Source organism: Aphelocoma coerulescens, chromosome 4, assembly GCF_041296385.1.
Source record: "Aphelocoma coerulescens isolate FSJ_1873_10779 chromosome 4, UR_Acoe_1.0, whole genome shotgun sequence".
Classification (NCBI taxonomy): Eukaryota; Metazoa; Chordata; class Aves; order Passeriformes; family Corvidae; genus Aphelocoma; species Aphelocoma coerulescens.
The window spans coordinates 23,475,735-23,497,386 of NC_091017.1; the positions used below are offsets into that span (position 1 = coordinate 23,475,735).

Here is a 21,652-nt window from a genome sequence, read left to right on the forward strand (position 1 = left end):
GTAGAAAGACCTGCAGGCAAGCCTTTCTGATGGTGAAATCCCTATAAAAGGGCAAACTCCATACAGTTCAATTAATTTTCATTCAGAAAATGAGATTTTTACAAGTCTATGGAAGGAAGGAGAATGGGAGACCTGTGCTTTGGTTCAGTCTCATCTGTGCAACTCAGTATCCTGAAAGATACGTAGGGCTTGCTTTTCCTGCAGATTAGTGCTAGTAATCAATATTTCAGTAAATTCAGAGCATTCTCTTTTTTCAGAAAGGCTCTTCCCATATTCATGCATTTAAGACGCTGCCCAAGGAACTTTGAATTTTCTTTCTCAGTGAGCTGAGAACTAGAACAGAGAGTTGATACTGTACCTGGAGAGTGTTTACAAAGAACCTAATCCACATCTGTGTCTCTGTTGGGCAAATAAACACTAGCAAGGTGGTTTGAGATAAACTTGGGGTAGTCTGATGTAATTCAGGTAGCTGAAATGATGAACTGTATTAAGGTGGTTGTTGCTAAATTATCAAGTAACCTTTTATAGAACAATATGAGGGTAAGTTGTGGTATTTCCCTGTTCCATTCTTCTTTTTTTCTTCCCTTCACCAAGTTGAAATTGTATAGTGCAAAGAGGAGACTGTACTTATAATACATGCCTGACTTTGTCCTGAATAGAGGTATCCCTTGGATACAAGTTGGTTCAGTGTTACTGAATGCATCTAAATGCATTTTATGCAATCCTGTTGGGTTTAGTTTACAGCAATGCTCTGGTAGAGTAAAACATTCATAATCAAAAATAAATTTTAATTCTTTTTTTCTTCCCCCATACATTGTAGCTCTGAACAGTCTGATGATGATGACCAGCCTGAAGAAGAACTGCCCCAGCTGGCACTTGTAAATGGTGGGAATCAGCAGCCAGCTGTGAAGGAGGATGTAGAGGAAGATAGCAGAGACTCAAAGCTGCAAACAATGAAGGAACTTTTTCCCCAAAGAAGTGACCAAGAATTATTAAAAGTAATAATGCTCAGCTCTTTGATTTATTTTGATTATTATTTTATGGGATTTTATAGGCAGTGTTTCTAAGCCTCTGGCTTCATTACAGGGTACAGTCTTATGGTGGGTTAATACTGTCTGGATGCTAGGTGCCCACTAAAGTTGCTCTGTCACTCTGCTTCTCAGCTGGACAGGGAAGAGAATAGAATGAAGGACTCATGGGTCATGATAAAGACAGGGAGAGGTCGCTCACCAGTTACTGTCATGGGCAACACAGACTCAGCTTGTGGAAAAAATGTCATTTATTACAAATCAGATCAGAGTAGGGTAACGAGAAATAAACCCAAATCTTAAAACACCTTTCCCCCACCCCTCCCTTATTTTGGGGCTTAACTATATTTTTGATTTTCTCTACCTCCTTTCCCTCACAGCAGTGGTGCAGGGGAATGGGATATGGGAACTGCAGTCAGTTCATCAGCCCTCCTCAGGGGGAGGACTCCTCACACCCTTCCCTTTCTCCAGAGTAAGATGCCTTTCCATGGCATGCAGTCCCTCAGGAACAAGCTGCTCCATTGTGGGTCCGTTCCACAGGGTCACAAGCAAACCTGCCCCAAGGTCAGCCCTTCTCTCTGTGGGTGCTACCAGGAGCCTGCTTGCATCAGGGGCTTCCCATGTGGTGACAGCTTCCTTTGGACATGCACCTGCTCTGCTGTGCTGTCTTCCACGGGCTGCAGGTGCATCTCTGCTCCACCTTGGACCTCCATGGGCTGCAGGGGCACAGCTGCCTCACCATGGGCTTCACCATGGGCTGCAGGGGAATCTGGTGCCTGGAGCACCTCCTCCCCCTCCTTCACTGACCTTGGTGTCTGCAGGGCTGTTTTGCTCTCATGGATTCTCCCTCTCTCCTGCTGCAGGTGTGTTGTTCCTCCCCATTTCCCTACCCCTCAGCCTTCTTAACTGTTACCTACTGGTGCTACCACTGTCACTGATGCACTTAGCCTCGGCCAGCAGCAAGACTGTCTTGGAGCTGACTGGCATTGGCTCTCTTGGATGTGAGGGAAGCTTCTGGTGGCTTCTCACAGAAGCCACCTGTGTGGCCCCTGCCACTATCAAACCTGGCCATGCAAATACAGTGCAGCTCTTAATTGTTATTTTGTTAATAGGAAAAGGGTAACAGTAACATTTTAGGTGTAGTGCAGTTGTGTAACATTTCCAGATACATGGGAACTTGGGTATCTATAAAAATGAGTATAGAGACACACCCACTTTAAATAAACACCTTTAGGTAAGTTCAACAACAGAGAGGTCCAGTGTATAGAAAATATTTCAAGCATTTCTTTGTTGTGACATTTAAGCTTAATTATGGCTGTCTCAGTTAACTGTTGGTAACTGCTGTTGTTGGAATGAGCTAACTGATTAAATGCAGAATGAGTAAAATCACTGCCATCTTCTCCAGTAGATGAAACTCTTCATCCTTGCGTTTATGACATTTGACACACAAATGCTTTAGACCTTCCAGTGAGGCAAAGAATAGGTTTGAACTTCCTATGATGTACTCTGATTATGCTGACATGTCAACGTGAAATAACTCTTGGCCATTGTTCAGTGTACAGTGAGATATGGTAGCTTATTACAGTAAAATATCTTTAGTACAGTGCAAGATATTTTTAGCAAGGTTACTTTTCAATGTTAGTACATAATTAGGTTTTCACTAGCTTTAATTTATAAAGCAAAATGTGTTTAAACTCACCTGTAAAGTTTCCTCGTTGTTGAAGTGGCGTTGAAGAAATTCAGACGTTTTACTGGTGTTCTTGCTGGGTGTTTTGTTTCCCAGTGGATCAAGCTTTATGCTTAGGCTCCATTTATTTTGGGAAGAACAAAAGGGTTGCAAATAGCAATTTTTGAATTTTTCTTCTGAACATTGTAATTAACATTTATATTGTATATATCCAGAATGTTGGTGTTTTTTTTTTTTTTCAGTTTTTGGCTGCCTAGAATTTATTTGATTCAAAGACTGATAAAAGTTCACTGGAGCTTAGTAACTTGCTAGAAGTGCAATGTGGTGTGTCTGACTGCTGTTTTGTGACTTATCCCCTGAGCAGCATGTGGTGCTGATGGTGTTTGTTTTCAGCAGAATGCAAGACAGCTCCTCTATCAGCAGAACTTTGTAGGAAATGGAGGCTGTGCAGTTTTTTTTCTGCAGTTACATGGCTGCAACATTTTTGAAGGAGGACCAAGGAATATCAGGCAAATCTATTGTTCCTTCATGAAGGATCTGGAACAGGCTGTCCAGACGAACCTGACACAACTGATGAAGGCTATTAAGGAAAAATCATGAGCCTTTTGAAAAGGAAATTGTGCCATTAGAGCAAAATTTTAAGATGCTTTTTCTAAACGTGGACTGATACTTGGGAATCAGGATTCCTCATAACTTCATTTTTTTGTGGGCTTTTTTTCATACTTATAAGGTTTAGACCATTTGCATTTGTTGCAGTTACCTCACTTGCAGAAAGTCTTCTGAAAGTCTCAGCATGCAGTTTGTGAAACAGATCTGTGTTGAGATTATGTGTAGATGGAGAAAGAATCTAGGAATTCCAGGACGTATGGACAAACCTTGAGGCACATTGTAAGTTTCATGCATGTACTTAAAAGAAATGGACCAGTGCAACTTAACAGTATACAGACACTTTATGAGTTAATGAATTAGGGGAGTTTATCATCCTGTTTTGTGATATTAATATTGAATAGACTTTGAAAAAAGCTTTTAAGTAAATTTGGCGGTTATGTTTGTGAAGTAGGGAAGAAAGCGATGATAAATGACATTATATTAAAAAATGTTTCCAGCATGTGTTTTAAAGTGTTTCCAAATACAGCTTGTGTGATCAGTCCTGCTAATTTGGTACCTCTTGATTTTGCTCTTGGATTTTATAATACATGTATATTTGGGTTTTTTTTTAATGTTTTTCAGTCACCACTGATCCAGCATGTCTTCTGTTCAACTGGATTACATTTCTCCACTTAGCAGTTGCCTTTTTTTGTTTTGCAGCTGATAGAATCAGCGTGCACAATGGATGAAGCAGTAGCTGCCGGTTTGAAGCTCAATGACAAAGGTATGTTTAACAAAAAACCCCCACCAAACAAAAGCAAAACCCAAACTTTAGATGCTGTAGCTAACTCAGTGAAATTGGTTGGGAGGTACTTAAAAAGTGGTAAAGCTTGTGCTAAACATTACAGTATTGTTTGTTTGTTGTAGTAACACAAAACTGAATTTACCGGCTTTGCAGGGAGAAAGACGAAAAGAGAATGTGGACCAAAATCCATAAATAAAACAAAAAAGGGGAATTTGTTCTCAGGATTTCTTTGCACGTGGGTTCTTAAGTGATTCCTGTTCTTGCTGGTTGCTTTTTTGCCCAGAACTTGAGGCAGACAGTAATGGGTTAGCAGTAGTAATAGTAAGTGTTCTAGGTGAGCAGTCTGGTAGTATGGAAAAAATATACTGGAGTATGTAGCCCTTACTAAGTAGCTATTGTTTGTATCAAGGCCCATCACAGGTTTTTGTTCAGGTTGTTTTCAAGACTTGCTTGTAATTCTGAGCAAGAACTGTTAAACAGTAGACAGATCCCCCTGGTTCTCTAGCAAAGCATCACCCAAACCATGCTTTTGAACCCTCAGGGCCTATTTAGGGGTGTCAGTTCTGTACCTCAATTTATGCAGTCTCATACTGTTACCAGAACAAAGCAAAACAAAAAACCCAGCACATTTTATGGGAGTGTGTTGTAAGCGTGAGACATGTAAAAGGGTCATAATTCTTGGGCTTTGGGTTTGTTTCTTGACATCACTCAAGTCTGGGGTTAAGTCTTGTCTAATATTAATATATTTTTGATTTGTTGGAGTTGGTCAGGGAAGAGTGGAATGTTGGTATTATAGAAAGCAGATCAACCATCTGTTTATAGTTCGGTTGTTTTTATTGTTCAGTCATGGTTTTCTTGAGAGATCTTAATGAAATTATGGAAAAAGCTATTTATGATCACTCTTCATTTAGTTCTGAGTGGTTCATGCATCTTTTCATGCAGTATCCTATGGATTTGGAAGCAGTATGTCTAGGAGGAAGTATATGTTCCAATATGTTGTGGAAGCATATGCTGAGGGAGAACTGTTTTACTCCTATGTTTAAAGTACAAAACTTTTTGCTTATTTAATTCCCCCTGTTGTACTTACCATATTTTAATTTTCTTATTTTTTATAAAAAGTGCAAAGATTTTTAACAATTTCTAAGAAGCTTTAAGAACATTCAGGCTAATTTGAATAAAGGGATGCTATTGTGTTTTGTGTTGTTTGATGGGGTTTTTTTGACCAACCAAACCATTTTTGAGTTTATCACTGTGTGCATGGTCAGATTCTATAGATGGAAATTCTTGTATGCTGGCAATAGAAAACAAGGCTGGCATGTTTTGAGAAATACACTGCGTGCTGCTGTTCCTGGAAGACTGATTATTTTTCAAGGGTTTCAATTAATATTAAACCAAATTAAGCTCCTATATATCCTTAAACTTTGTTGCCGTTCACAGTGTTTGAACTAAATCACTTTGATTTCTGGTATGTAGGTCCTGCCTTTTGGCCATTTTTGTGTTGATCTAAGAATGTTGTTGCACATCCTTTCAGTATGAGCCCACAGAAGAATCTTCTTGGCAGCAAAATTCTCACTAATCACAGTTGTTGTATAAAATATTTAGTTAGGAGTAAGCATGCTTGACAGTGGTGGTATAAATCACCTCATTTTGGACACATTTTTTAAAAATGGAGACACTACTGAACATCTGCTTTATGTGTGTCAATTTGAGATATGCTTTACATGTTGTGAAATGTTGACTGTGAGAGGTCAAGGCAAGATAGGGCTTAGATAGGCAAGATAGTGTGACCATGATATCCTTGAATTTTTCTGTCCTTTCAAAATGACAAAAAACTTGTATTTATAGCTTGAATTCAACAGTTGTGTAGCGCTAAAACAAGAAACAGTGCCAGTTTTTTAAAGGTATGAAGATTAGGTGTGACACATTGAAAATACGTGTCTGAGTGAAAGATGAGAAGCTGCAGTAATACCTGTTGCTTGTGATTTGTTTCTGGGGTTGTTTGCTGTACGTCTTGAAAAACCATGAAAGCAGTGGAGGTGCTTCTGAGCTGAAGCCTCATGTAAATCTGTCTGATATTCACTGCTTTTTGAGCAAGAAAGATGGAGAGGGACTATTTACAAGAACATGTAGTGACAGAAAAAGGGGGAATGGCTTCAAATTGAGAGGGTAGGTTTAGATTAGAGATCAGGAAGAAATTCTTTACTGTGAGGGTGGGGAGGCACTGAACAGGTTGCCCAGAGAAGTTGTGGATGCCCCATTCCTGGAGGTGTTCAATGCCAGGTTGGATGCGGCTCTGAGCAACCTGATCTAATGGAAGGTGTCCCTGATTACAGCAGGGCTTTGGAACTAGGTGATCTTTAATGTCCCTTCCAACCCAAACCATTCTATGATTCTATGATATTTTTACCTATATATATGTATTTATCAATAGATTTTGGAAAAATCTTGACAATGTTTTCTAGTATCTCTTACTAGGTCCTTAATTTAAGGATGAGTTGCTCGTACTTTAATTTCCTTTGGCATGTTTTAATAATTTTTTTTCAATATTTATATGTCACTTCTCTCATGTCAGAGTGAATGGCTATAGTAGAAAATTTATTTGGAAGTATTTCCACACAAAATATCTCTTTGTGCAAAAATACAGCTATTTAATGTTCCAGAGCTAAGACTATTTTGATCATCCAGACAGTCTTCTGGACTGGAAAGCAGGTGTGCTTTGTGTGTGTGTGTGTGTGTGTGTGAGTGTGCTTATTCACTGGTCTCCCAGGGCAGGCTGGGAGGGGAGGTTGGCTGGAGATACTGGTATCAGACCCCAAAGCTCTGCAGACACTTGCTGTTCCAGAAAAGCTTTAACTTCCAGTACTATTTCAGATCATGGACTAGGAATTGTCACAATAATTTGTTCTGGTAATGCTGCTTCAAGCCAAGCTGGTGTGCAGAAATACTGGTAACATGTTCTTGCCTTCATGAGCTATGCACAGCAGCAGTCTGAAAGTGCACCTGGCTGGGCAGGCCTTAATGCTGAGATGATAATCTCCTGACAATCACCAGGGCCCAAGATAGAAAGTTACGGCTCGTGGACTATTTGTAAGTGATAAGGTTATCACAGACTTAATATGCATAGTTTTCTTTCAGACGTCTGGATTTACTGTTGAAAAGCATTTGGTAACTGCTCCAGTGTGCATCTGAGCCAGAAATCAGTCATCAGCATTTCCAGATCGGCAGCGATGTACATATTCCAGCACACAGATGGGGTTCAGCCTGGGAGAAATACCAGCCTGAATAAAAGCAGAGACAGATACACCTTAATGCAACTTGTGTGTAAAAGTATGTTGCAGTTAGTTATGAAAAAAGAAAAATAAAATGCTATTTCAGTTGTTATATGTGAGGTAATTACTTGCTTATTTGCCAGACTGCTAAATAAAACCTAGAGATAAATAAACCTGTACGTTCAAGTAGCTGCTTTGTTTCAAGTTTCAGTGTATCTGTGGTCTGTGGTAGGAAACTGTTATGGAGACTGGTAAACACTGTGCAGGTAACGAGTAGCTACTAGATTGTTGTGGTAATTGAAATATCCTGCTGTTATGGGGTGAACTTAACAAAAGGAACTAAATCTTCTCTTCCATCTCACTTCTTTTTGAAGCTGCCTCTGCTAAAAGGAAACTAAGAGATTCTCCCACAAATTGCAAAACCAAAAATGAGCAAGTTGCAAAAAAGTCAAAAGCTAGTTATGTAAGTACTGTGTTTTTCTCTTTATGCATTGTAAAATAAACTGAATTACCTGACTTGGTCAGTGACAGGGGTGCGTTTTATCAGAAAATCCAGTTAAATCAGACCTTGCCATCTGAATGAGATTTTTGTACTTTTTTTGTTGTCGGTATTTTAAATGGAATTACATGCTTTGTTCTTTAGTGCTTGTGGATTTGTATCACACCAGCCAGTTCACTGCTTTGGGGAAGTGGTTGAAGGCAGGCAGCAGTATGTGAGGCTCTGAGTACCATTCAGTCTTTGTGAACATCAGTGGGAATTACAGGCTTTGGATCACTTCGCCTCCTCAGGTCATTCCTTGTATTTCCTCAAGCACATGAAGTTAACATCTTTTGCTACTGCTATTCTTTGTTATAGAAGTAATGTTGCTTATATATTTGAAACTGTGACTTAAAAAAAATCTTTAAAAATAATGAATTGGTTACATTTAAAGGACTGACTACTTTGACCTCTGCTAATAAATGGGAACTGTGTCATGATCCTGGGCTATTCAGGATAGTATTTGGCAGATTTGCACAGTCCTACAGTGCTGTCATGAGGCCATCTCCCAGGCATCCCAGCAGACATCCTTGATAACCACTTATGCAGAGAAAGGAAATTCTGCATAAGTATTGGAGGCTGCATGAAGGGTGACTGTTGAAATTTAGGCTAATGTTGTCCTCAGACAGAACCAAATAAAGAAAACATGGTTTTCCATTAAAGCAAAAAGACTACTACTCATTTAGTCCCCTTCTTCCTGAAAGAGAGATTTGAGTTGGGCTTGTTCCTCCTCACCAAACCCCTGGGTTTGGTTATGAAAGGAGACTTTAGTGAATTTTTAACCAGCCAGCCTAGCAAACAATGCTCCACTGGACCTGGTTTCATGTATCAACCTGATTTCTGTTCTTGAGAGTTTCATTACAATTAAGAGGGGAAGAATTGGAAAAAACAAATGTGGAACATGGGTTTTTAGAACTCATTATAGAGAACTATAGTGAGAACTTGCAGGGTTTTTTTTTAGTCTTGCTTTTCCCTCTGGTTCCTAAGACCAGAGCATACTTGGGCAGCTATTCTATGGACTGTAGCTGCTGTCTTAGTGACACTGTAGGCTCACTGAGGAAAGGAATGATGTCCTCTGTTACTCAGAGTGCCTCTGGGTGATCTGGTTTGTGCTCCTTCAGCAAAGTAAACATTGATCCAGCCTGTTGGTATCTCTGCTGTAGACAAGTAGCTCTGTAACCACTTTGCATTCAAAGCTCTAGGAAGAAACTGGATTTTCTGATGAAACACACCACACTGTCACTGGTGTGGTGAATACAAAGCAGAGCCGCTTGTGGCCTGTGGAAGTTTTGGCACTTGTTAACTTCCATTTTGCAGGCTGATAGTAGCTGTTAGTGAAGCTATTGTTGATGAAAAGTTTTACCAGTCTTTGATGTGACTCCATGATGCTGTGACATAATATTTGGGGATTTTTTAACCCATCAATCTTAATATAAGCATACCATTTGACATGTTCATAGGCTTTGGTGGGTTAAACACTGCATGCTTAGTAATCCAATCTGATTCCTAACCTTGACTTCTTCTACCTTAAATATCATCCAGAATTACTAATAATTTTTGATTTTAAAGCAATATAAACTAGACTGTTCTAAATTAACTGTCTTTTGGTATATAGCTTGGCACTGTGTATGCTTATCAAGCAAAGAGTTCCAGTTTTTGTGATGGAAGGCATTTTCAATGTTTATGACAATTTTGGTCTTTCTTTGATCATTGACTATGTATGAGGAATTGCTTCAACTTGAATTTGTCTTATGTGCTTTTGTCATTTAGAGTAGCTCTTTAAAGGATAAGCAATATTGATGAGGTTTTCTTCTGTTTCTGTAGTTGTATTTTATATTAAACCTACCTTTCTTTAACATAGCTGGATGACTCAGAACCCAAAAGACAATGGGAGAGGCAAGAGATGCTTGTGAAGAAGTTGCAAGGTACATTCCCTGGATTGGATAAGGAGGTGAGCTGATGTATCCCTATGGCACATCAGGTTTTGACTTCTTAAGAAAACTGCAGCTGTTGATAGTCCATATGAAACACTTCTTTTACCAGCAGCAATTTTGGAAAGAGCCCAGGGTAGGAAGGTTTTTGCTGTTCCTCCTTTTAGAATGTAGCTTGTCCTGAACTGAGAGCAGTGGGATGTGGTTAGGACTACACGGAACTTCTCTTCCTACACTTCTGGCCCTATGACAGGCCTAGCATAGTCAAATTTGATGACTTTTTATAATAATGCAAGGGGAAATGATCCCTCCCTCTCTCACTCTTCTCCCCCAGACTGCTAAATGTATCATTCACTTTGTTTTAGTTTAGTATCTGATGATTCTCAGCGACTGCTCATCAAGTACTGAGCTTTAAACTGTTGGAAGCAAAGCTTGTTCATGTGTGTTCTTACACTTTTCAAAACTGGAGTGCAGCTCTGCCTAAACTGAATGTGTAAAGATTAACTGAAGGGTTTTCTCCTTTTGATTCTTTATTTTGAATTGCCTGATTTTGAAATTCAGGGGTTTTCTTTGCCTGGAGTTATTAGGCACAGTAATTTAGCTTGTGCTTATCTCACCACAATGCCAAATGTCTTATTTTTCACTAGGAGCTGAGAGAGGTACTTCAGGAACATAACTGGGTGTTTCATGATGCACTGGAAGCCCTGAAAATATTTGCAGACGATGAGGAGGGTAAAGACAGATTTATAATTCATTTTATCCCGAGACAAAACAGACTTGTGATACAAATACTTTTGAATGTCCAGCAATGACAGTCCTGACAGCAACATGCCTAGAAACTTGCACTTGTACTTGAAATTAGTATTACAGGGAGGATAAAAGAAGGAAAATAAATTTTTCTGTATTTTTATCTTTTGCTCTGTAAGTAGGAATAAATCTCTTTATCCTGCTAATACAGGTAGGCATAAAAAGTTTTAATTACCTATGAGTATATCTTAAAATATATTTTGATAAATGTCAAAGCTGATACCTGCTCCCTTCCTGCTTGTTTAAAAATAAGCTTGTTTTTTAACTGGACTAATTTGTAAATTACTGGTTTCTAAACCAGTAATGGCAGATAACTGCATAGGTAAAAAGTGATATATGCTATTTTGTCCTTGTAAAATGTATTCTAGGAGAGAAACATACTAGAAATAGTCCTTGAATTATGCAACCCATCTGTAAATACCAGTACTTCAAATGTGGCAGGGAGCAAACCCAGTGATTCCAAGTAAATCTGTGAGTTATAACTTAAGTACTATTTAATGAATTGATTACTTTTCAGTGTGTTACACAGCTGTCAGATATGTGCATGCTTTTCTGTATCAGCTATTTAAGTGTTCTTGGGATAGGGCAGTGTTCTTAATTGAGTTTTTACAAGTGGAGAGAGCTATCAGTACACCGGAAGTTGAGTCCTTACTGCTGCTTCTGAGAAGGCAGATGTCAGGGTTGGATTCAGTCAGTAGCAAGCTGGGATTGGGCAGAAGAGAAACTTCTACACTGCAAGTGCTGTCTTCCAGTGAGGGAATCAAAACCCATGCAGGGCACTTCTGAAAACGACTTGCTTGTGCTGTGTTAAATAACTTTTGTCTCAGCTGTTCTGACAGCTCAGTTATTTTGGTTGGAGATGCCTCATTCTTTGAGTTTTTTTAACAAGTGCATGTTTTTGTTGTCCCATCTCTAATACTGTACTATAATGCATTAAAAAGGAAAAAATAGATCATTTTCTTGGTGAAAAAAAGGATTGTTTTCTCAAATCAGCAGAATTAATGTCTCCGCAGTCAAGTGCGGTGGGACCAGTATCTCATCTTAAGGATACATCAGAGTTCTTAACAGTTTGCTCTTACCTCAGAGCTTCTGCAGCTCACAAATATTACATTATGTTCATCATCTCTATTTTAAGATACTTAAAACCTTCTGCTATTTGAGCATTATACAAATTAGCTTTTCTTATCCTACACTCACAGTTGGAGCTATTTACATGTTTTATACAGATTTGCTTTTCTTTTCATAACACCTGCTGTTGAGTTTTTGTGTATTAAATACTAGAACTGTGTTTTACAGATCTCTAGGTTTTATTTTGGAAGAACAACTTGTGTTTGCACCAGCCCTTAACCAATACGCATTGACTTGTTGCCTTCTATGTTGCGTGCATAGGCATGGAATTTCCTCCCAAAAGGAAAGTTGTTGACTGGAGTGAGAGCCAAAGTGATGAGAGTAAAGAGAAGACAAAGCAGAAATTTTCTGAGAAAGAGCAGAACGGCTTTCAGAAAAAGGACAAAGGCAAAAGGAGCATTTGGAGCACTAAAAGAGAAACAGAGCACATGGAGGACGAGTCCGCTTCCGAAGATGGCGGAAGCTCCCTGGACGAGGACTACAGCAGCGGCGATGAAGTGATGGAGGATGGCTACAAAGCGAAAATCCTCAGCTTCCTGCAGGATGCTTCCCTGAGCGAACTGACTCTGATTCCCCAGTGTTCTCAGAAAAAGGCTCAGAAGATAATAGCACTCCGGCCCTTTAACAGCTGGGAGGCTCTGGTAGGTCTGCATTCTTCCTTTCCTATCCCCAGCCTGCCTAGAGTCAAGGTGGCTTCAGCCTAGAGAGGCTTAGATGGGTGGCCTTATCCTCATTAGGCTAAAATGCTATGTTCCTCCTAAGCCAATAGCATTTCAAATAGTGTCATATGACCTGATTTTGAATGAATTAAGGGGTGATTTTTCTGGAAAACTCAAGCTGATTGGCTGACATTACTGTCACTCACTCTGTAGCATAGAAAGTTGGTTGATTTCACAGCAGAAGGAGAAATTGGAGCTTTCACTTAAGAAGGAGGTGTTTGCTAGCCTGTTCTGAGCTCTTGTAGCTGAAAACACATGCAGGAGGGAAGAACGTGGCAGGACCTTTACTGCAGACGCTTGTGTAGCAGCAGCAGTTTCCAGGATAGCTCCATGACTGAAGAAGCCAGCATGGATATTTTCAGTTTCAGGCAAGAAACGGTCGTTTTCTTTTTTTTTTTTTCCTTCTTTTGTGCCTTTATTCTACTGCAGCTTAGTGTCTAGCATGGTTTTGCTAGCTAAGCAATGCAGCCATTTTTAGTGGAGTGAGCTGCTGTGTTTTTGTTAATGAAAGGTAAAGCAGCAGAAGGCTAAGCCACAATCCACCACAGAAGGGACAAGGATATCTGTTGGTAAGTACATTACTTACTGTCGCTGCATTGTTACTTTCAGATGTTTACCATGGCTTTTTTGTAGACTTCACATTTCATACAGTTTCAGTTAACTGCAAGACATCAGTCCTGCTAAGAGCAATGTGCTGGTAAGAAATTTGAAGTGCATTACAGCAGATTGTCTTGATTTAATTTATTAGTGCTTTGGATTTTAAAGCAGTAACTGTGCATAGGCCTTTTTACAAAGTAATTGGTGTTTTTTTTCATCAGTGTGCATTCTGAACCCCCCCTCCCACTGACATATGCAAGAACTTCTTCAATATGTGTAAAACAATAACATTTATTATCCTGTGTGTGAAATATTTTACCACAAAACAGTAAGGGATACTAAACAGAATTTTAAGGAAAACAAAATGATCTTTGTTTTGTTGCAAGGGGTGGGGGGGCCGAGACAAGAGGACGATACTTCAAAAAAATACAAGGTACAGGTATGCTGCAAAAGAAATCCGTTTTGCCCCAAGCCTTTGGCGTCTCACAGAACATCTGTCGTACAGCTATTCCTTTCTAAACTTGTTGGATTTTGCCTGAGCTTAATTCTTTGCAGAAGTATTTGCTACAGGGCTCTTCTGCTCTTCTCTGTGTAAAATATTTTAGAGTTGAAAAAAAAAAAAGCTGCATGGGCCTGTTTGAATTCAAAATTTGTCTTTCATGAAGATTGCTGCTGTCAGCAGCCACATGTTCATGTAGTATTGTGAATACTTGCCCAGAATAGAAGTGATTTGCAGCAGATTTTAGCAGATGTTTTGTATCAGTGTGGCTTTAGATGATTATAAAGATCCAGTAGCTCAGTAACCCAGTGTTTCTCCTACCAATTAATAAGAGTGGTTAGAATAATGGAGAGAGCTGATTCAGTTACAGCATTAAAGAAATTGGCTTAGTTTTAAGGTCTCTTTTTACTGTAATGGTATCTTGTGTAACACAATGTAAAGCACTACAAGTTGTTACCACTTGTTCATTATTAGAATTGAGGAAGATATTAAGACTCTAAGCCTGAGATTAAAACTAAAGCCTGCTTTTTTGTAAATTGACTGTTTTATTCCAGGAAAACACAAATGAGAATGCCTTTTTTTTTATTCTAGACAATCTTTTTAAGTTGGACTAAGCTATTTTGTTTCCAAGAGGATTTAAATTAATTTCATAAGCTCATAAGATTAATAAGAACACTTGGAAATACTTATTCTTTGGAATAGATATTTCAGACAAATGTTTAACTTGATCTAGGAATGTTTAAAATACATAGAAAATAATTTAGCAGACGTGGCTCTCAAAATAAATGGAGAGAGCTGAAATTGTCCTTGCTCACAAAGATTAATTTATATGGCAGTTTAGAAGTGCCTGCGCTGTAGATCAAGTACATTTTCCAGGAGGGTAATTTTATCCAGTCTTCAGTGCTGGACACGACTGGCTGGGAGAGCCTCCTCTCAAACACCAACTTGCATAAAGAGTACTCGGATATGTCCTTGAGGCTTTATGTGTCTGTCTCCTTGGAGAAGTGGGCAAGGTGTGCAGTGTGCAAGGACTGGTGCCCTCTCTCCAGAGTACGTAGTGTGCATAGGGAAAGTAGTAGGTAACAAAAGAAATTGGGATGTGTTTTCTGAGAGCACCTCTCTCAGTGATTGTCATATTCACAACCTAAAACTGCACACTGCTTCCTGAGGCAGGGGCTTTGGAAGGGTGGGCCCAGGTGCTTCTGCAAAGCCCAAGCACGGAGCTGAGACATAAGAGGAGGTGCGATGGGCAGATGGGAGATCATGAGGGGCAGTCCTGCACTGCTGGGAATTGGGCATTAGAACACAGGAGGAGCAGATGAGTGGTAGACATACTAAAGGATGGTCAGGAGAAAAGCATGGCTGTGACATCCAGGAGGAGAGGCAGGAATGAGCTCCAGGAGTGTCGTCATCTGTGGAGGGGAGGGTGAAGCAAAGGATCAGACCAAGCTGCAGGACAGGGTGGAGAGGAAAGTTCACCTCCCATTGTCTTGGTCTGCTGTCTTATGTTACGTATATCTTGTGCAAGAGGCACAGCCATGTTTTTCTCTCTCAATGCAGGCCTGCTCTGTGCTGGCTTTATGCTCTCTACCTCCTCTAGAGGTTTACTACATGAGGTAGTAAACCAACAGCTGTTAAGAGAGACCTCCTCTCCTGGTGGGTCTTTTCACAGAATATTAGAAATTCTGAGTTGGAAGGAACCCACAAGGGTATCAAAGCCCAACTCCTGTAGCCCGGCACAGGACAGCCCCATGAACCATGTGCCTGAGAGCATTGTCCAAGTGCTTCTTGAATTCTGTCAGGCTTGGTACTGTGACCACTTCCATGAGGATCCTATTCCAGTGCCCAATCACCCTCTGGGTGAAGAACGTTTTCCTGATACCCAACCTAAACCTCCCCTGACACAGCTTCAGGCCATTCCCTCAGGTCCTGTCCCTGGTCACCACAGAGAAGAGATCAGTGTCTGCATCTCCAGTTCCCCTTGTGAGGAAGTTGTAACTGCAGTGAGGTCCCCCCTCAATCTCCTGTGTTGGCTTCTCACCTCTCTCTCCTGTTTGCTTTGAGGTCCCAGTGATGCCCCACTGGCACACATTGTGGGCCAGCAGACACCATTGTTCCTTTCCTTGGTGGAAGAATTTCTGTGCATCAATTGCCCTTCCCCCCGTCCTCACTCCTCTAAAATCTTGTTGGTGCTTAATTATATTTTAACAGCGCTCTCTTTTCCACACTGTGGCATTGACCAGTGTTGGAAACTGCAGCACTCAGCACCATTTCTCAGCAGAGAGGCTGAGAGCACAGTCATGTAAGGGCAGTACCTGCATGGGTTTATTGGTTTTCTCTGTTTTTGTATTTCGAGTTCTTTTACCCAGAGTTCAAATTAAAATGCAGGAGATCAAGAATTCTTGTTTGGACTTAGTTGTTTATTATATCTTATCAGTAATACAGCTGCACAGTGTGTGCCTCTTAGTTGGCAGGGTGGAAAATGGCCATGAGTTCTCACTTCCAAGGTTTTTTAAAGTCTAAATTAACCAATTATGAAATGCTAAGTAATATGTTTTTACTTACAATGCAGTTACTAACTTTTCATGTCCTGTGGTGCTGAACTTCTGAACCAATACCATAATCGCTAGATTTATGAAGAAGAAAGAGAAAGAAGACATAAATCCACACCCAAAATCCTCCATATTGCAACCTATTATTACCTATATCCTCTAAACCTAATTTTCTACATTTCTACATATTTCACCCAGTGATATAACTTTCAATTACGCAGCAATGACCTCAGTGTTATCACACAATTTAGGAAGCTTTTCCCAGGGTTTCAGATCAAATACAGTGTGTTTCTGAGGATCACTGCCTCTCAGCACTGAAAGGCCGAAATTCTCAGAACCCAGGGTTCCAACAGGGTTCAGTGTGTGCCAAGAAATGAAGGCAGAGCCAAGACTGTCTCCCAGAGGAGCTCAGCTGGGGTGTTGGGGTCTGGGGTGGTGGTCTGTTCCTTGGCTTGCTGTGTGTGCCCAATGCAGTTTCCTGCTGCCTCTGGTAAATGCTGGAGAGGAACTGGAGAGGGTTTAATGCTGTTCAGTTTCTTATTTTTAAGGTGTATAACTGTTACCTATTTGAATTTCCTTTTAGTGTAAAAATATATGTATCTCTGTGAGATTTGCTGTATCCTCTCATTTTTTGTCATTCACAGTATTACTCTCTCACAAAATAAGCTGTCTTGTTTAGCATTTAAAGACTGGTTTAAACAATGTCTGTAGAAATTCTTACAGAATACACACAAGTAAAGCTGATGGAAAGTGCTACGTAGAAATGCTGACATAGCACATCACTTTTGGGGGAATGGGAGAACTGAGCTGTCAGTGGTGGATGTATTTGTCCATCATATTCTGTACACTGCAGCAGTATATGAGCTAGGAGATACAGACTAAAGCAAGGGTAGCTCCAGCTTTTTTGTCATCTCATTTTGTTTGGCTGCACATGTACAAACTGCCACAAAACCCAAACTCCACAACCGCCTTGCACCAAAGCCAGCTGAAGGGAAGCAGCAAATGCATCAGGTTAGAAAACTGCTTACAGTGCAACTGGAGTTTGTTGATTGAGGTTGAGCCTTTCACCCCTGGGCATTAAAGTGAGAGCCTAGATCATCTTACAAGTGATGTAAAGTAAGCCCAAGCAGAGTACGCTGGTGTGGCAATTCCAGGTGTGCTGTGGAAGCTCATGGGTTCAGTTTCCGTGATGGTCTCACATTTTTGGGCCTCATTTGAAAAAAGGTGAACTTGGGAGGGCGTCAGAACCTCTAGAAAGCAAAGGCCACCCGTGGATCTGCTTTGTGTTCTGAGCAGGGTAACACCCTGTGTTTCACATGCAAACCAGTGGCTGAAGTATTTCTTGTTGCAACTTGGACGTTGATGTTAATGTGCTGACATGAAACAATACCATTTATTTTAATAACAGATGGCTCAATTCTCCACACCTTTACTTATGGATTACAGGATTTCTATTCATGCCAACCAAAGCTTTAGGCATCCAAACAAATTTTGAATTTTTGTAGGCACCTATTAAAAACTGTGTTCTTTTTTATTTCTAAATAGAGATGTCTATTTAGAAAACTTTGCAGGTGATGACATGTGCATTTTAGCCTGGTCTAACCTATGAATGTTGGTAAACTTTCTGGGGTTTGTTTAAAATGGAAAAAACAGAAACAAAACAAACATATCCCCCAACTGTAATTGCCTCACTCCATTTATTTTTTCAATATTTTTCTAATGAAAGCTGGTTTTAAAATTTTATTTTATTGTAAATTCAATCTGGTTACGCTCTTCACCTTAACAAAACTTGCTTTTACTCTGCAATGTGGCAAAATTGGTGAGTTGCTTAACACATAATAACTGGATCATACGATTCCTTTTTTATGGAAGGAATTCTTGGAGGATATATGCATGTGGAGTCTTGTGGTAAATTTTAACAGCTCCCTGATCTAAAATTCAGAAAACTCTGTATGAAAATTACCTCTGTTTTAATAGAAGAATGGCAAATCCAAAGCATATTGTATTCTTCAATTCTTTAAATCCATTAATAAACAAAAAAAGGTATCTGTTCTTTACAGTGAAATATGGATAACTACTTGTGAAAATGCTGTCATTATAAATATTACCCCAGTTACTGCAGAAACATATTTAGTGGTAGGTTTTACACTTTCTGCAGATGGCACTACATGGAATTCAGGAGAAGTTGATGGGCCTGAAGGGCCTGTTTTGACACAGCTTCAGGCTGCTTGGCTCAGACATGTAGAATATTCATACTGTGATGAAGATCTGAAGTTTAGAGGAAGAAAATACAAAGTAACTAGTGTGGACTTGAGGAAGCAAGTGGTGGAAGTAAGGCTTCTCTGTCCCGTCAGTACTTGGTGGCCACAGAAAACCTGGCATAGTTTTGGGAAACTTCTTATCCTCCTCCTTCTTCTTCTTCTTTTTTTTTTTTTTTCATATGCCTAAGTCCAGTTTGAATGTACCCTTTGTGGTGGAGTTAGAACTGGAACCAAGTAATGCTGAGCCCCAGACAGAAACATAACAAAATGTAGTAACCTTCGTTACAGGTTCATTTGTTTGCCTTGATGCCTACATTATGCTTACATCCTACATCTTTAGTATCTAATAGGGTTTGTTTAAAAGGGCATCTTAATGAGAATGAGTGGGTTTTTTCCTTCCTTTTGGGGTTTTGTTCTGTTAGTGAGCCTGGCCTTCAAAGCTGGCTTTGCACTGTATGTTGCCTCCTCTTGAGGATTTTGAGTTTAAAGTGCCTGCATTTTACATTAGAAACTCTTCAGAGAATTTCTATCTCTTGAACTGTGGGGAGCTGCAGTGATGACCTTCAGTGTGGATTCACACAGTTTGCAGTGGGCCAAGTGTAAGGAGTATTTGAAGTTTTGAGAGAAGATGGGAATGCTGTTGCTGTCTCCTACTTAAATTACTGCCTGCAGCAGCTGTGGATTTTCACTGCAGCACCTTTGCTGCTATTACCAGTATTCACAGAATTTTTTTTTTTAATGATTTTGCAGTTTACAAAAATGACAAAGACTACTGGTTTGTCAGAAGATATAGTGTGGAACTGCAAGATACTGCTGAAGGAGAGGGATGTGGTTCTAAAGCTCATGAATAAATGTGAAGACATTTCCAATAAACTGACAAAACAGGTCACCAGGATTACTGGAGATGGAGGATGTGGATGGAACATAGAGCAACCCTCCATTCTGAATCGCAGGTATCTCTCATTTTTGTACTTTATAAGGGTGTTGGACAGTGAGGTGTACTTGAAGACTGGGATTTTCAAAAATGTAGTTTCTGAAAGTAGAGGTACAGATTTTTCATACTTAGTAGTTCTCAGTGAGCTAAATAGTGATGTGCAACACTTGCGAGAATCTAACAGGTTTTCTAAGTGTATCAGGAAAGCTGGTGAGCAGGATAAGAACATAAATTATAACAGTGTTTTATTTCCTGCAGTTTCTGGTGAATGTAACAACCAACCTTAAGCAATGGAATCATGAGCTGTCAACTTATTTCAAATAAAATCCCAAACAAACCTGCTTCTGTAACGGGGGACAGATTTCAAATGAGATTAGATTTCAAAGATGTTAAATTGGAACAAATCTGAGCAAACTGGGAAGGTTTATCAGCTGGATGAAAGACCTTGGTCAGGCAGTTCAGATGTGCAAAGTAATGTGAAACTCTGTATCCAGTGGGAGTAGCAGCAGGGATGTGTTGTGGGCAAGGATTTATTTCAAAATTGGAAAGGTTCTCCAAATAGATATTAGGAGTAAAGAGAGAGCTTAGGAGGAATGGAAATGGATATGCATATGGTGGAGGGCACTATCCTAAGGGTTAGGAAGCATAGGGTTGTAGTGCGAATGGCCAAAGTAGCAGTTTGAATTAAAGTGGGATGTTGTTACAAGTCAACAGCAAAAGGATTTTCAGCTATGTGAAAATAAAACCTGGGAGGAAGCAAGAAGTCTTTGGAGGAAGAATGTCAGTGACATTTCTTCTTTGGAAAAAGTGCTGGACTGGGTGACTTGCTGTTGAGTGTGCTTTGTGCGTTGTATGTTTAGGTTTGGGTTTTTCTTTGGTGCTGACACAAACAGTAATTGTACAACAGAGCAAAATTAGGAATGCAGCTGCAAAATGCCACTTAATCCATGGTGTATTTTAAAAAAGAGTGATTCTGTAGCTGCTTTTATCTGGTTGTGTATCACTGATTGTAGAAGAAAAGTATTTCTTGTGTTACTCACTTTGATCATTTTAGGTGTATGAAAATGCAAGAAACTCAGTTTGTGTATGGTGATTGATTAATAAAGTTTGTGGTTTTCATTACACAAGGAGGTCTGGAGGGCATTAAAATAAAGGCAATGTTAAACTTGCCATTCTGTGATTACTGTAAGTGTAAAGTTGTGTTTCATGGAGAAACAAATAAAAGGTGGTAATAAGCTTGATTATTTTTAACAGTTTGAAACTGAAGCCATATCAGAAGATTGGTTTGAACTGGTTAGCACTGCTGTATAAACACGGATTGAATGGCATCTTGGCTGATGAAATGGTGAGTGTGAAACTGCTTATTTAAGAATCATTAAAATTTTGCAAAAAAGACTTTGTTAAATCCTTGCCTAGAAACCTAAAGCAGATTATAAGTAATCTTAAATTGCAAATAGTTCTCCAAGATCTTAGAAGCTGCTGAACTCCTTCTTTCCATTTGAAAATCAAAAGTAGCCTAAAATTTGTGGACACTGACAATTACAAGTCACATGGTGTCTTCTGATGCAATGGAACCAGTTTCTACCACAACAGGTTATTTTCAAACCATGGATTTTAACAGCTCCTGGGCCCAAAATAAAATTCATTCTACTTGTCCAGCATTTAGTGTAGTGAGTACCTGTTTTCTCCATTTCTCCATCAGTTTAAAAACAGGCAGATAATAATACAGGAAAAGCTAAATGGGTAGAAACATTCTGTGCTTCTCCAGAAGCAGCATTTCCACCATCTCTTTGCATGACGCTCCCCATCAACTTTGAGCTAAGAGAGAGACAAGCTTATGGGTTTGAGGTTTTGTTGAGTGCTGACACCACCCATAGTTGTACAACAGAAAAATCTTAGTGATGCAGCTGCTGAATTTGTGGTCTGTTGTTTTTAATCCTGGCTGCTGTTCATCTTCTGATGAACCATGAATGAAAGCATTGGTTTGCCTTGCTATGACTTAGGCAGTGTTTCTCAACTTCTCTGTGTTTCATGTTAGTAAGAATGTGTGTGTTTTGTGGTAGATACACGAAATTTCTAAATTCATGATGCAGAAAACAGGAAGAGTGAGTGTTGGTGGAAATGTAGGCTTATCTTAAATCTGATTTGCATATTAAATTCTACTTCAGATATAGCTGGAATATCCTTTGTACAACTGGCTCAAATGGAAATAAATGTTTAGTTTCCAAGTAATCATTTTTCTGCACCATTGGTTCAGGAAGGTACATTTTTGACCATGATTTGAGGGATGATATTGAACTAAAATGAAA

The 21,652-nt window shown here is 39.6% G+C and overlaps 1 protein-coding gene across 5 annotated transcripts in view; it reads left to right on the top strand.

Moving 5' to 3' along the window:
• SMARCAD1 (SNF2 related chromatin remodeling ATPase with DExD box 1) overlaps positions 1–21,652 on the top strand; it is a 119,877-nt gene that overhangs the window by 87,938 nt on the left and 10,287 nt on the right. For 4 of the 5 annotated variants that reach the window (XM_069013080.1, XM_069013081.1, XM_069013082.1 and 1 more), the window contains 8 exons: positions 821–998; positions 4,024–4,087; positions 7,752–7,840; positions 9,777–9,866; positions 10,494–10,578; positions 12,043–12,422; positions 19,160–19,362; positions 20,598–20,688. In XM_069013080.1, coding sequence (XP_068869181.1) covers positions 821–998; positions 4,024–4,087; positions 7,752–7,840; positions 9,777–9,866; positions 10,494–10,578; positions 12,043–12,422; positions 19,160–19,362; positions 20,598–20,688 — 1,180 coding nt within the window. Of the gene's footprint in view, positions 1–820; positions 999–1,512; positions 1,593–4,023; positions 4,088–7,751; positions 7,841–9,776; positions 9,867–10,493; positions 10,579–12,042; positions 12,423–19,159; positions 19,363–20,597; positions 20,689–21,652 lie in introns of those variants that run through there. The other variant, XM_069013084.1, reaches the window with a different exon arrangement.